General features: G+C 38.6%; 1 protein-coding gene across 4 annotated transcripts in view; it reads right to left on the reverse strand.

The window, feature by feature from the left end:
- Positions 1 to 14,661, reverse strand: part of Mtmr3 (myotubularin related protein 3) — a 140,814-nt gene that overhangs the window by 40,831 nt on the left and 85,322 nt on the right. For all 4 annotated transcript variants that reach the window (XM_038335623.1, XM_038335622.1, XM_038335621.1 and 1 more), the window contains exons 7-8: positions 13,413 to 13,579; positions 298 to 394 (exon numbers count right to left, since the gene is read on the reverse strand). In XM_038335623.1, the coding sequence (XP_038191551.1) occupies positions 298 to 394; positions 13,413 to 13,579 (264 nt within the window). The remainder of the gene's footprint in view (positions 1 to 297; positions 395 to 13,412; positions 13,580 to 14,661) is intronic.

Genomic DNA, 14,661 nt, shown 5'->3' on the forward strand with positions numbered 1-14,661 from the left:
CCCTATCTCTAACGTAACAGCAAAGTGGTGATGAAAACGCTGCTGCCGCCGTAAGCACAGTCTCTTCTAGACATGCATGTCGAAGGAAAAATGGAGAACTGCAGGGGTTAAAGAAAGGTTCCAGGATCTTATTAACCAAGGATCATTTCCCACTCCAGAAATATTGAACAAAAGGTTCCAAAAGAACTCTGAAGAACATGAATTTAGAGCTAAAATACTAAATTCCATTTCAAAGCACCTACATTCAATGTTCTGCCACCTGAGAATTGGGGCTCTACAAATATCCATGTAACTCACTTGTATTTCTCATTGATGTTGGAAATCCTCCAGGCGTTGTTCATATCAAAACCCATCCGCTCCACTTCATTCTTAAACCTTGACGTTACATGCTCCCCTAGAGATAGAGAGAAACAGCAGAAACAAAGAAATAAATACAAATTTTCAAAATGGAAAAATGGTGTGGGACCATGGTCTATATTCTGTCAATTATATTTTAAATAAACACCGATTGGCCAGTAGCCAGGCAGGAAGTGTAGGTGGGACAACCAGACAGGAAGTAGAGGTGGGTCAGTGAGAACAGGAGAATTCTGGGAAGAGGATGCAGTCCTGGCCTAGCCACAGAAGAAGCAAGATGTGACTGCCTTGCTGAAAAAGGTACTGAGCCATGTGGCTAGCATAGACAAGAATAATGGGCTAATATAAGTTATAAGAGTTAACAAGAAGCCTGAGCCAATCAGTTTATAGTTAATGTAGACCTCTGTGTGATTTCTTTGGGACTTAACAATTGCAGGGAACCGGGCAGGACAGAAACCTCCATCAATAGAAAAACAAAACCACTACTACTTTGCTCTGTTCTATTTACACTGTTGTAAAGGCAGGAATGTCTACACAAATAACATATATTTAGCTTTATTTGAAAAAGTGAGCAGAAAGAAAAGAGGACTAACTTAGATTAAGAATTATGTCATTGCCAAGTGGTGGTGGTACACGCCATTGATCCCAGTGCTCAAAAGGCAGAGGCAGGTGGATCCCTGTGAGTTTGAGACTAGCCTGGTCTACAAAGCGAGTTCCAGTACAACCAGGGCTACACAGAGAAACCCTGTCTCAAAAACAAAAACAAAAAAACAAAAAAACAAAAAAAAGATATGTCATCTTAGCCACTGCACACCTTTAATCCCAGCACTCAGGAAAAAGAGGCAGACAGAGGCAGGTATATCTCTATGAGAATTCTAAGAGAGCCAGGGGGTTATATAAGTAAGACCTTATTGCAAAAAAATGTTGGGTTGCTTGAACTTTCTGTCGGTATTGCTTCGCTCATTAACTACACTCAATTTTTCAGAGGGCAAACAGTCTGGCGGAGGTTAGTATGACACATCTCTCTGTCCCAAACCCCATGTTCTTTCTTGTAACCACACAGACTACTTTCCTACACCCCCACCCAAACTGACAGTACGCATAGAAAGAAATAAAATCTGTCTTTAAAACCAGCAAGATTAGTAACATAGATCTAAAATTCTTCACCTAACCCTTCTGGGTCACGTTTCAGGACCTGAGAGTTCTCTGGCTTTTAGACAGCTAAGACAGTCCATGTATGGAAACACTACAGTCACAATTCAAAGGGAGCTACTAAGGCATTCCTAGTTCCTCAGAGGAACACATGGGCACTTCACACTACGAGGTAACTCTGTCAGCTCAGATAAGGTCAAACTGCAAATAGGTTAAGAAATGCCTTCTGGTTTTCAGGAACAGCAGCAATCAGGCAAGTGATCACAGGATCCTAACTACCAGTTACCAGAAGTCCCAGGAAACACCCCATTATTAAAAGAAACTAGGTTTTTGTAAGAACACACCTCATCCTCTAGCTATAACCTGGTCACATTTCTCATAAATGTGGCCCTTTCTCTCTGAAGACCCTAACAATGGTAGAGCCAGACCTACACCTAAAAGGCTTTCCCACTTAAAAGAAGTGCATGGTTCTAGAGCGTAACTTACTAAACAAAACCACCAAGCAGGCTCCTAATGTGTACAACCCACGTTGCCAGCTATAAAACAAATGTTGACCGGACTAAAAGAAAACACAACAAATAAAATACACAACAGACTGCTTTAGAGAGAAGGATAAAGCTTTGCTCTCCCTGGGGAGTGAGCTTCAAAGCAGGAAACACCAATTGCTTGGATGAAGGCCAACCCTGTAAAACCATGTTCCATTTAAACTACTTTTCTTGAGTTTAAGTTAAGGTATCACATGCTTCCGGAAGATGAGCTATAAAAAGATAATGTTCAGAGCAGCAGGAAGGAATAACAGTTAAATCTGGTCCATTTGGAAAAGTTTTAGAATCGATGTAACAGACTCTCAAATAAGGTACTAAGCTATCTGAACTGAGGTGCCATCTGTCTACAAATTGTAAAGAGTATTGGCCCTTTCATTTAAAATATAAAGCTGTAAAATTGTGGAAACTTTCAAGTTTGTTAAAAGGAGATAGCTGGAGAGATGGCTCAGTGGTTAAAAGTACTGGCTGTTCTTCCAGAGGTCCTGAAACCCACTCGGTGGTTAACAACTGTCTATAACGGTATCTAATACCCTCTTCTGGTGTTCAGACCTACATGCAAACAAAACACACACACACATACATAAAATACATGCATACATCTTTAAAAGAGAAATATGTTGTCCCTTCTCCTGATATACTTTTAGGTTTTACAGAGGTAGAATGCATTTTTATTAATGGTCTTTTATATTAACACCTTGCTTTTAGGACAAACAGTTATCCTAAAAGGATCCTGTGATTTAAGAAATAACCACTGGCTTCTGGGCACCATCTTAGCAGATAATCTATTGTTTAAAACTGAGCTATGCTGGAGACCTAGAACAGGAAACGGCCACAGGGCAGGTGTTTAACCTGCCATGATCAAAGGGATAGATGGCTTGAGAGGCAGTTGTGGCCAGGATCAGATCTCATTAACTGATGGTAACTCTAGAGTTAGACGACTTGAGCTTGAGGTCTATAGGTAGATCAGGCTCTGGAGTCTGAAAACTGCAGCTCCAATGATCAATACCCAGGGGGTTAGAAAGCGTGGAAACAGGCCCTTCACCCGTGCAGATCTGAATGCTGTGGATTCACTCTCCACTCCTAGGTAGGACCCAAGGGAAGTCTACAGGGGTGGAAGAAATCTGTCTAGCCCACCAACCACAAAGGTAAGTGTTGCCATGAGAAGTTTTTGGTATACAAACAAGAGAAGCTATAAAAATGAAGATAGTTAGAGCAGACGTTAGATACAGGCTCAAATCAGCATAAATCTGAAAGATTAAGAATCAACAGGTACAGCTAACCTTGCCCTTCCTCATCATGCATGTAACTGGCAGTCTGCCATCTGAAACTGCTAACATGTCAGCTTTTCCTTTCATTCCTCCGTTTCCTTTATAGTATGTTTGTGGTAATACTTTCACTTATAACACTTTTAAAAAGATTTTATTTATTCTAAAAATAGTATGGATGTTTTATCTGCATGAATGTCTGTGTATCACTTGCATGCTGGTGCCCATGGAGGACAGAAGAAGGCATAGAATCTGCTGGAACTGGAGTCAAAGATGGTTGTGAGCTACCGTGTAAGAGCTGGGAATCAGACCCTCGTCCTCAGGAAGAGCAGCCATTGCTTTTATCTTAACTGCTGAGCCATCACTGAAGCTCCAACTTTTAGGTCTTTAATTCTTATTCTTCATAAATTAATCTAGCATAGTATTATCCTTTCCTTACTTGGTTTTTCCTTCTATATTTCTTATTATCTTTCTTCCTATGATATTTTAAATAGTATTTTGACTTTATTTTAATGGTTTTTGGAGACAGGCTGTCACAAAGCCTCAGTTGATTCTAAGGCTGATCCTCACACCTCTGCCTCCCCAGTAATAGAATTACAAGCATGCTCCATCATGCCCAGCTATCTTTGTTAGCTTTTAATTTAAAAAACAAACAAAAACCATGCTTTCTATTTATGTACTTATTCTCACAATTATTGCATTGTATAAATGCAGGCTCATGTATGCATGCATGTGCAGAGGACAACTTGTGGGGATCAGTTCTCTTCTCCCATCTTGAGTACTGGAGATCAAACTCAGTTCTTAAGCAGCCAGCACTTTTACCTGCTCAGCCATCTCACTGGCTCTTTTGTTTTAATTATTATTCCTATTTTTACATTATCTAATTAAAAACTTTAGATTTATATGTTTTATTTTATATGTGTGGTAGTTTCCTGAAGTATATATGTACATCACATATTTGCCTGGTGCCCTCAGAAGACAGAAGAAGGAGTCAGATCCCCTGGCATTGGAGTTACAGAGGATTGTGAGCCTAGGAACTTAGATGAGTACTAGGAACTAAACCTGAGCCTTCTGCAAGAATAACAAGTACGTGCTTTAAACATAGCACCATCTCTCCAGCCTCCTCATTTATCTAATTTTAAAAAGTCTCAAATAGGGTATCATGTTTTGTTTTACTGTTATTTTGATTTTGATTTTTCTAAATCTCCTATTTTCTTTTCCCTTCCATAACTTCCCCACTTGTCTTCTTCTTGATGTTAACCTTTCCCTGCCTCCTCCATCTCATCCACTCACTGCTCCAGTTTGCCCTGACTAGTTTTAAGCTCGCAGCACAATCTATATTAGTTTCACCATTCTCTGCCCCACAGTCATTTCTAATGTAGAAGTGAGCTTTAATCAGGCTTGAATCAAGTGGGTTCTCTGTCGTGTGTGATCTGACACTGCCATTAGAAGGTTTATTTTTCCCTTTCTCAGTGGGAGGAAGGCCCCAAGATTAAGCTTCTCACTAAGATTACCTTCAAATAAAAACCAGAAGCAACACCCGAACTAGCAGATTCACAAATCACAATCCAGGAACAGAAGAAGCATGAAAGGTCAGAGCATTTTAACTCCCCAACTGCTGATCTCAAGGCACTACCAGATGAAAAATCCAAGTTTACTGGCGAAATAATTGGTGTTCTCAAAGAATATGCAACCAGCAACTAAAGAAAAAAGTCAGCAAGAAACACAGACAAAGTAGTGGATGAAAAAATCAGTAACATGGATGATAAAACAACATGGAAGAAAAATTCAGCAAAATTGGTGTTTTATAAAAAAAAAAATGTTAAAAATAAAGAACTTGGTAAATCAGATTTAAAAAAATAAAAACAGTGGAAAGCATCACCAACAGACCACCCATGCAGAAGATTCTCAGGGGTGGAAGCCAAGGACAAGGAAAGACCATATTAATGCATTAATAAAAATAAACAGCCAGGTGTGGTGGTGCACACTTTAACCCCAATAATCATAAATTCAAAGTTAACCTAGTTGACATACAGTTCCAGACCAGCCAGAGCTATACAGTGACACCCTATCACAAAAACAAACAAACAAACAAACAAGTGAACATTAACAGTGATAAATACTGGGACACAGTCAAACCTAAGATAAAGATATAAAAAAAGCCCATATATTAATAGAGAACAATTCATTGAGAAGATATAACAGCTCTAAAGGCATATGCATCAAATGTTGGGGCTTCCAATTTCATAAAGCAAACATTAATGAACACAAAAGGTCACATAGTTCCTCACCCAGTAATTGTGGGTGACTTTTATACCCCACATTCATCTTTAGACATGTCATCAAAATAAAAATTCACAAAGAAAACTTCATAATTAAACTATATCAGAGATCAAATGAATATAATAGACTTCTACAAAATATATAGAATATACATTCTTCCAGTAATCCCTGGAACCACCTCTGAAATAGATCACATCCTAGTCATAAAGTATATCTTAACAACAGCCTAAGAACTGCAAAAAAATTTCTGGTATCTTCTCAGATCACCATGGAATAAAACTAGAAATCAATAGCAAGAGAAGTCATAAAAACTGCACAAGTACATGGAAATGTACTTGTAAACAACACACTCATAGTAAGTCACTAAAGAAAACAGAAAATTTTAAAATTCCTAGAATCAAATAAAAATGAAAACACAATTTAACAGAACATTTGGGATACATCTAATGCAATTCTAAGTGGAAAGCTTATAGCTTGAGTAATTTGTTTTTAAAGAGCTATTTGTAGACATTAAAAAACCACACTTGCCAGGTGGACAGTGGTGGTGACACCTTTAATCCCAGCACTCAAGAGGCAGGGGCAGGCAATCTCTGTGAGTTTGAGGCCAGTCTAGTCTACAGAGTGAGTTACAGGACTGGCTCCATAGTTATTGAGAAACCCGGTCTCGAAGACAACAAAACAAAACAAACATACAAAAAAGAAACCCACAGTCATGTCACATAAACACATAGTAAAGACAATACAAACATATATAAAAATGAATGTTTTAAATTTTTTGGATGTTATATATTTATTTATGCGGGCTAGGTGTGCATACCACAATACATGCATAGAAGTCAGAGGATAACTTTCAGGAGTCGGTTCTCTACTCCCATTGTGTAAGTCCTGGGGATCGAACTCAAGTCACCAGGCTTGGCAGCATGTACGTTTACCTACTTAACCGTCTAGATGGTCCAATACATATTTCTTTAAAATAACTGAAACATTTTTAAGTGCTGAAGAGATGGTTCAGTGGTGATAAAAGTGTTTTCCATGCAAGCCTGACAACCTGAGCTCAGATTCCAGGAACCCCTGTAAAAAGCTGTACACAGTTGCACATTCCAGGAATCCCAGCATTCACAGAAAGAGGTAGGAAGTATAGATAAGAGGATCACCCAGAAACTAATGAGCCAGCTAGCTTGGAGTACACAGCACAACATCAAACAACAAGGTAGAAGGTGAGGATCAACACTCAGTTGTTCTCCAACCACAACATGCATGTTCACTCACAAACATGTAGATACACATATGCATAAGAAAGTGAATAAAAACCTAAAAAAATCAGAGATCTCAATAAATAACCTAATGATGCACCTCCAAGGACTTACAAAAACAAGGGCAAGTCAAACTCAAAAACTGGCTGCAAGAAATAATAAAGATCAAGGCAGAAATTAACAAAATGAAGAATGAAAGAACAATACATAAATCAAACAAAAAGCTTGCTTGTTGCCAAAAGAGGGAGAGAAGACCAAATCAATAGAATTAGAAATGAAAGGACCAGTGAAACAGCTCACTAGGTAGAGAAGCTTGCCGCCTAGGCTGATGGCATGTGCTCCATCCCCAAGATCCACTTGGTAGTAGGAAGAGAAACTGACTCCCATGAGTCGTCCTCTGACCTCAAATGCACTCCCTCAGCCACACACGCAAATAAATAAAAAAAAAATAAATGCAGTTTTAAAATTAGTGATGAAAGCGGAAAGTTTTTAACAAATCCCAATAAACTTAGAAGATCATTAAAAGATAAATGTTTTGATATGTATGCCCTCCTAACATTAAGAAAATAGAACAACTTAAACACATCCACAACAAGCAACAAGACTAAAATAGTAATAAAAAAAGTCTAATCACACCTTCAATCTTCAGTATTCTTCAAATTGTTCCACAAAATACAAAGGGAAAAAGCACTACAAAACTCATTCTACATAAAATCAGTATTACCCTGATACCCAAACCTGATAAGAACACAACAGCCAAGCAAGCACCAGTCAATTTCTCTGTTGAAATGTCTAAAATTTTCTCAATAAAATATATGCAAATCAAAGTTAAAAACACATTAAGAGGATCATATACCATGACCCAATAGATTTCATTCCTGAGAAGCAATGTTCAACATACGTATATCTATAAACAAAATACATTGATACACTTATGGCTATAAATCACATGACTATCTCAACAGAGGCAAAAATATCAATATATCATTATTTAATACATGATAAACCAATAGTACTAGAGATGGATCTCAGATCATCAGGCTTAGCAGTAAGCTCCTTTACTTGGTGAGCCATCTCACCGGCCCTTCATAACTAATTTTAATATATCAGATCAAATAGAAGCAAAGTGGCATTTCCTCTAAAATGAGGAATGAGGGTCTTATTCAATATAGTACTTCAAGATTTAGCTACAAGAGCAAAATAAGAAAAATAATAAAAGAGATAAAATAAGAAAGGAAGGATTTTACAGATGTCATAATTTAGAAACCCTAAAGGCAACCTCAAAGCAAGGTGTGTGGTATGCACTTGTAATACCAGCTCTTGGGAGGTAGAGACAGGAGGATCAGGAGTTCAAAGTCAAGATAGTCCTTTCTACACAATGAGTATGAGGCCAGCTTGGGCTACATGAAACCGTGCCTCAGACTGAATGAATGAATAAATGAACAAACAATCACCAGAAAAGTCTTGGACCTAATAAACTATTTTAGCAAGGGAGCGGAACAGAAAAATCAACATATAAAAAATTAGTAACATTTCTGTATGCCAAAATAATTCCATTCACAATAGCTTCAATAAATGAATGAATTAATTAATGAACCTTACCAAAAAGGTAAAGACCTCTACAATGAAAGCTTTATGACATGAAGAAATTGAAGAAGCCAAGGCTTTTGAATGACTTTTTATTTCTGCTTCAACTCTTCCTGTTTGCCTCCTCTGCTCCCTAATCTACCTTCTCAACATTTAGTATTTCTTGCACTACATTCATACAACACTCCAAGCATTTAATTTTATTGGAAATGAATTTTTAAAACAAATAGACAATCTTACTCATAGGCCACAGTGTGAATCTGCAATTTAAAAAAAAAATCTAGCTCCCCAGATGATTCTGAGTATACAAACCTACAAAGCACAGGCAAGGACGCAGACTAGCACAAGTCAGAGAGGTTAAAAGATACCCCTTTCAGATTTCTAAGTGATGGGGAAAAATCATTTTTTTTTCTACGTATCAAGGTTCTAGAAAGTCCTTGAAGTACACATTTCTTGGGCTCTGTCCAATGCCTGAAGACAGTCAATCCAACAGTAGTGTAGGACCCAAGCCCATGTTACCTACAGATAAACAAGATATAATGTAAGTGATAGACACTTCTTACCAGAGGTCAGAGAGTAGACACGGCACTATTAACGTAATAGATGAATGATCAGTCATCTGTCACTCTAGTTTGAATTTAAGCCTGATTTCTACTACAGAGGCAGCACCAACAAGCTGACTATGACAGAGAATGGAAACTGTGGTGGTTAATATCAACCATCAACCTGATGAGCTCTAGAGCCACTTCGGAATTAAGTCTTTAAGCATACCCGTAAGGAATTACATACATTAGGTTAAGTGAAATAAGACATGCCTATACTGGCAGTACATTCCATGGGCAAGGGCCCTGAATTAAACAAAAAAGGAGAAAGTGGTCTGAACACTCACTGTTCTCTGCTTTCTGACCACAGACACAATATATGCAGCTGGCCCAAGTTCCTGTGGCCATGTGTGGTGGTTTGAATAAGAATGACCCACATAGGCTCATATATATAGTTACCAGGAAGTAGAACTCTTTGAGAGGATTAGAAGGATTAGGAAGTGTGGCCTTGTTAAAGGAAGTGTGTCAATGGAGTTGAGTTGTGAGGTTTAAAAGCCCATGCCAGGTCCAATCTGATTGAGATAATTCCTACTTGAGATGTAGCCCTCAGTCACTTCTCTAGCACCAAGCCTACCTCTCTGCTGCCATGCTCCCCACCATGATGATAAAGGACTAACCACTGAAACTATAAGCAATTCCCAATTAAATGCCTTCTTTTAGTCTCTTCACAGCAAAAGAACAGTAACTAAGACATGACTTCCTCAACATGATGAAGTATCATGGACTAAACCTTTGCATTCATTGTTAAAGCACCTTTTGTCGGGAATTTTGTCATAGCAATGAAAACTGTTGTTGAAGCTGAGGATATGAGAGTGAAGTTCTGAGTCCACTGCTTGCCTGAATTTGAGATGTGGTTAAAGTAGAGTCAAGATTTAACAAGGACTTCCAAGTTTTGCAAATGAATCCATAACAATGTTAAGCCCTCTTCCAAGGCTGAGTAAGTCCTAGAGCACTGGCTGCAGTGCTCTACATGTCATGGTTCCACTATGACATGCTCAACAGCCAAACACTGAAATTTACAAGAATACCAAGACATCCCAGTTCCCTGCCTGCTGATACACTCAGTATTTAGAAGGAGAGGAGTCAGGAACAACTCTATGTGTGACTTAAAGACTAAACTAACTTCTGTACCTCAGCATCTATGCTGATGGTCTCATGTTCTCAGCATCTATGCTGATGGTCTCATGTTCTGGGGCAGACTATACAAAGGCATCACTCTGAAATATCTCACGTTGTTTCATCCTTGAGATGACATGAATATGGCTGTCTGGAATATTCCTATTTTGTGAGTAAGCTGTGGCCACCAAGGGGAAGGCATTAGAACAAGGAGAGCTGGAATGAAAAATGCTACCAGAGTATTTTTTTAACTCAAATACAAGTTTTCTCTGTGTATTACATAGTAAAACTACGTAAAAGAAAAAATCCAAACATATTTTTTCTTCCACTCTCTTTCTTTAATAATGTCAGTAAAATTCCATGTAAGTGGTTAACAGGTTAACATCCATGTGAACTGTGCATCTTTTTTTTAAGCACTAATGATCAATCTTTATTTATACTTTTAGAAATAATTGTTGCATGAATATAGTTCCTCTGAACAATAAACATGTTACTTCTTTTTTAATTTTTATTATAAAAAATAAAAATCCTAAATTTCATTATACATACCTAATCCAAATTCCCACTCCCTCTCCTCCTCCCTACTATATCTAGGCTGAGAAAGCTATCCATACAAAGAGAATAGGTTCCCAAAAAGCCAGTACAAGCAGTAGGGATAAATTCTGGTACCACTGCCAGCAGCCCCTCATTCTGTCCCAGCCATGCAACTGTCAACTACATTCAGAGGGACTAATTTGGTCCTATGCTTGCTCCTTCCCAGTCCAGCTGGAGTTAGTGAGCTCCCATTAACTCAGGTAGACTGTTCAAGTGGGTGAACCCATCACAGTCTTGACCTCTTTGCTCAATTTCTCATTTCTCCCACTCTTCAACTGCACTTTGGGAGCTCAATCCAGTGCTTCAATGTGGGTCTCTGCCTCTGTTTCCATCAGTTTCTGGATGAAGGTTCTATGGTGATATTTAAGATATCCATCAGTCTGACTACAGGGCAAGGCCAATTTGGGCACCCTTTCCTCTACTGCTTAGGGTCTTAGCTAGGGTCATCCTTGTGGATTCTTGGGAATTTCTCTAGAACCAGTTTCTTGCTAACTCCATAATGACTCCCTCAATTAAGGTATCTCTTTCCTTGCTCTCATCTCTGTCCTTCCTCCATCTCAACTATCCCATTCCCTCAAGTTCTCCTTGTCCCTCCCCTTCTCCGTCCTTCTTCCCTGTCTACCCTCCCTTCTCCCCCTACCCCTATATTCCCAATTTTGCCAGGTGATCTTATCTATTTCGACTTTCCAGGTGGATCTACATATGTTTTTCTTAGGGTTTGCCTTGTTACTTCGCTTCTCTAAGATCATCTTAATATCCACTGTTTATAGATAGTATCCACTTATGTATAAGTATATACCATATTCATCTTTTTGGGTCTGGGTTACCTCACTCAGAATGGTATTTTCTAGTTCCATCCATCTGCATGCACAATTCAAGATATCATTGTTTTTTGCCGCTGAGTAGTACTCTAATGTGAAAATGTGTTCTATTTTCTTTATCCATTCTTTGGTTGAGAGGCATCTAGGTTGTTTCCAGGTTCTGGCTATTACAAATAATGCTGCTATGAACATAGTTGAACATATATGTCTTTGTAGTATGATTGAGCATCTTTTGGGTATATGTCCAAGAGTGGTATTGCTGGATCCTTAGGTAGGTTGATTCCCAATTTTCTGAGAAACCGCCATACTGATTTCCAAAGTGGTTATACAAGTTTGCATTCCCACCAGCAATGGATGAGGTCCTCTTTTAAAAGTTTGTTGTGAAGTAACGGGTAAGAGACAAGCAAGCCTTACTAGCAAAACTCAGGCAACTCCAAGTCAAAGAAGGGCTCTTAGAATTAGTGTCACAAACAATGAGATATAACAAGTTCACTTCTAAGTTACTATTCTAGGAGACAATAGAGAAATAAAAACTGAAATAATACACAACGGTTAAAACTCAGCAAATGTAAATATAAGATTTGTGCATTTCACTATAACTTTACCATTAAAAAAAACTTTAAAAAAATGTGGCTCTTTTTTCAAATTTGATACAGGATCTTACTATGTGGGACTGGCTAACTGGTCTCACAGTAGACCTTGTTATGTAGACCATGCATGTGGCCTTGGACTCAGCAGAGATCTCCTGAGTGCTGGGATTAAAGGTACACCGAGCAAAAGCCACACACACACATACACACATACACACATACACACACACACACACACAATTTTTTTTTTTAAAAAATGATGACAGGGCAATAGCTGGGGAGATGACAAAGTAAAGAGTTTGTTGAGCAAGCAGGAAGACCTGAGTTTGAATCTCTAACACCCATGTAAAAAGCAGGGCACAGTGGCACATGCCTATCATCTAAGCTCTGGAGAGGTGAAGATAAAAGTATCACTAGAGCTTGTTGGCCAGTTAATCTGGTTGACTCAGTGAGCTTTACCCTATCTCAAAAAATAAGGTGTACAGTCATAGAGGAAGACACCCAGTATCAACCTCTGGTCTCCACACATATGTGTATCTACCATCTACACACATGCACCTGTGCACACACATTGACACTACAAATAATTGTCTTAGTATATGCAAGATCTAGACTTCAATTCTTAGCACATCACACACATCTTACACACACATATATGTCATTTTAATAAAAGATCAGGGGAAAAGGTAAGAGAATAAAATGAGAAATTAAGCACTTTCACAAAAATGTCCAAGGCTGATGTGGTTCAAAGCCTACTCAAATGCCATTTTAATATGAATGTTACCAAACACATACACAAAATTCACAGCTTCTGTCCATTAGGGTTTCATAACCCCCCACAACCTTCTTATAGTCATTAGAGGCCTAGGAAACCACTAAAGTGTCAAACAGTTTTCTTCCCTTCCCTAGAAAGGAGGAAATGTATCTTACTAAACTTAGAAAACCGGAAACAGGCCGGGCGGTGGTGGCGCACACCTTTAATCCCAGCACTCGGGAGGCAGAGGCAGGTGGATCTCTGAGTTCGAGGCCAGCCTGGTCTACAAGAGCTAGCTCCAGGACAGGCTCTAGAAACTACAGGGAAACCCTGTCTCGAAAAACCAAAAAAAAAAAAAAAAAAAAAAAAAAAAGAAAACCGGAAACACACAAGATACTTTATAAAAATAGACAGAGATAGAAGACATGAATAGTATAGGTTCCCATTTTATGATAAAGGCACCTTCAAGCGAAGTTCTATAAGAAGTCTGGCCTACCTGGTCTGCACAAGTCTCCATGCTGTTCTTTTTCACTGGCGTAGACCTCCATGCACCAAGCATGGTATGCAAATGAGAAGAGATCTTCTATTTTACCAGGTGGTCGGATTGCATTGTTCAATCTCTTAAGCCAGTCTTGACACTGCTCAAAGGTTGGGAACTGACACCTTTGCAAAGCAAAACAAATATGAATGTAATCAGATGACAGTTGATAATGAAGTCTAAGAAAAGCCACCGTTTCAAGAGTGCCTGTTCATAATGAAGGAACAACTAGAAGTGAAGAAAGCATCACGCACAGTCATTCACTACTACTTACAATAAAAACAACAAATTATAGCCAGGGGTAAAAAGATCTTTAAAAAATGGGAGGGTGAGCCGGGTGGTGGTGGCGCACGCCTTTAATCCCAGCACTCGGGAGGCAGAGGCAGGCAGATCTCTGTGAGTTCGAGGCCAGCCTGGTCTACAAGAGCTAGTTCCAGGACAGGCTCTTAAAAAAAAAAAAAAAAAAAAAAAAAAAAAAAAGCTGCAGAGAAACCCTGTCTCGAAAAACCAAAAAAAAAAAAAAAAAAAAAGAAAAAAGAAAAAAAAAATGGGAGGGTGGACATATGGAAAATCTATTATTTTAATCTAATGAATCTCTTCTGAAAGCAATTAATGGTGATTATCAAAGTAAAGCATTAGTTTATCTCTCTGATGAATTAGGTCCCACCCTACTTCTTCAGATAGTTCTAAAGTCATCTATCTCTATTTCAAGAAAAGTCAGAAAAGTTCAGAAGTCCTTTTTCTTTTGTTATGACATAATAGGTCAACCTAAAAAACAGACCACAACTCTATCCATAGCCAGTTGGGGGGTGGTTTCAAAATTTGTCTACTTATGGGGCTGGAAAGATGGCTCAGAGGTTAAGAGCACTGCCTGCTCTTCCAAAGGTCCTGAGTTCAATTCCCAGCAACCACATGGTGGCTCACAACCATCTGTAATGGGGCCTGGTGCCCTCTTCTGGCCTGCAGGCATACACACAGACAGAATATTGTATACATAATAAGTAAACAAACAAACAAACAAATAAGTATTAAAAAAATTTATCTACTTAGCAATTAGTACAATCAGATCCAAATTAAGCCAGAAGACATGCAAACTTTCAGCTACAACCACAGAGAGAACAAAAGAATTGCATTATCAACAGCAATTTTCAGCATATACAATTAAAGGGTTAGAATAATTAATACAAGCCGGGCGGTGGTGGCGCAC

This window comes from Arvicola amphibius, chromosome 1 (assembly GCF_903992535.2).
Source record: "Arvicola amphibius chromosome 1, mArvAmp1.2, whole genome shotgun sequence".
NCBI lineage: Eukaryota > Metazoa > Chordata > Mammalia > Rodentia > Cricetidae > Arvicola > Arvicola amphibius.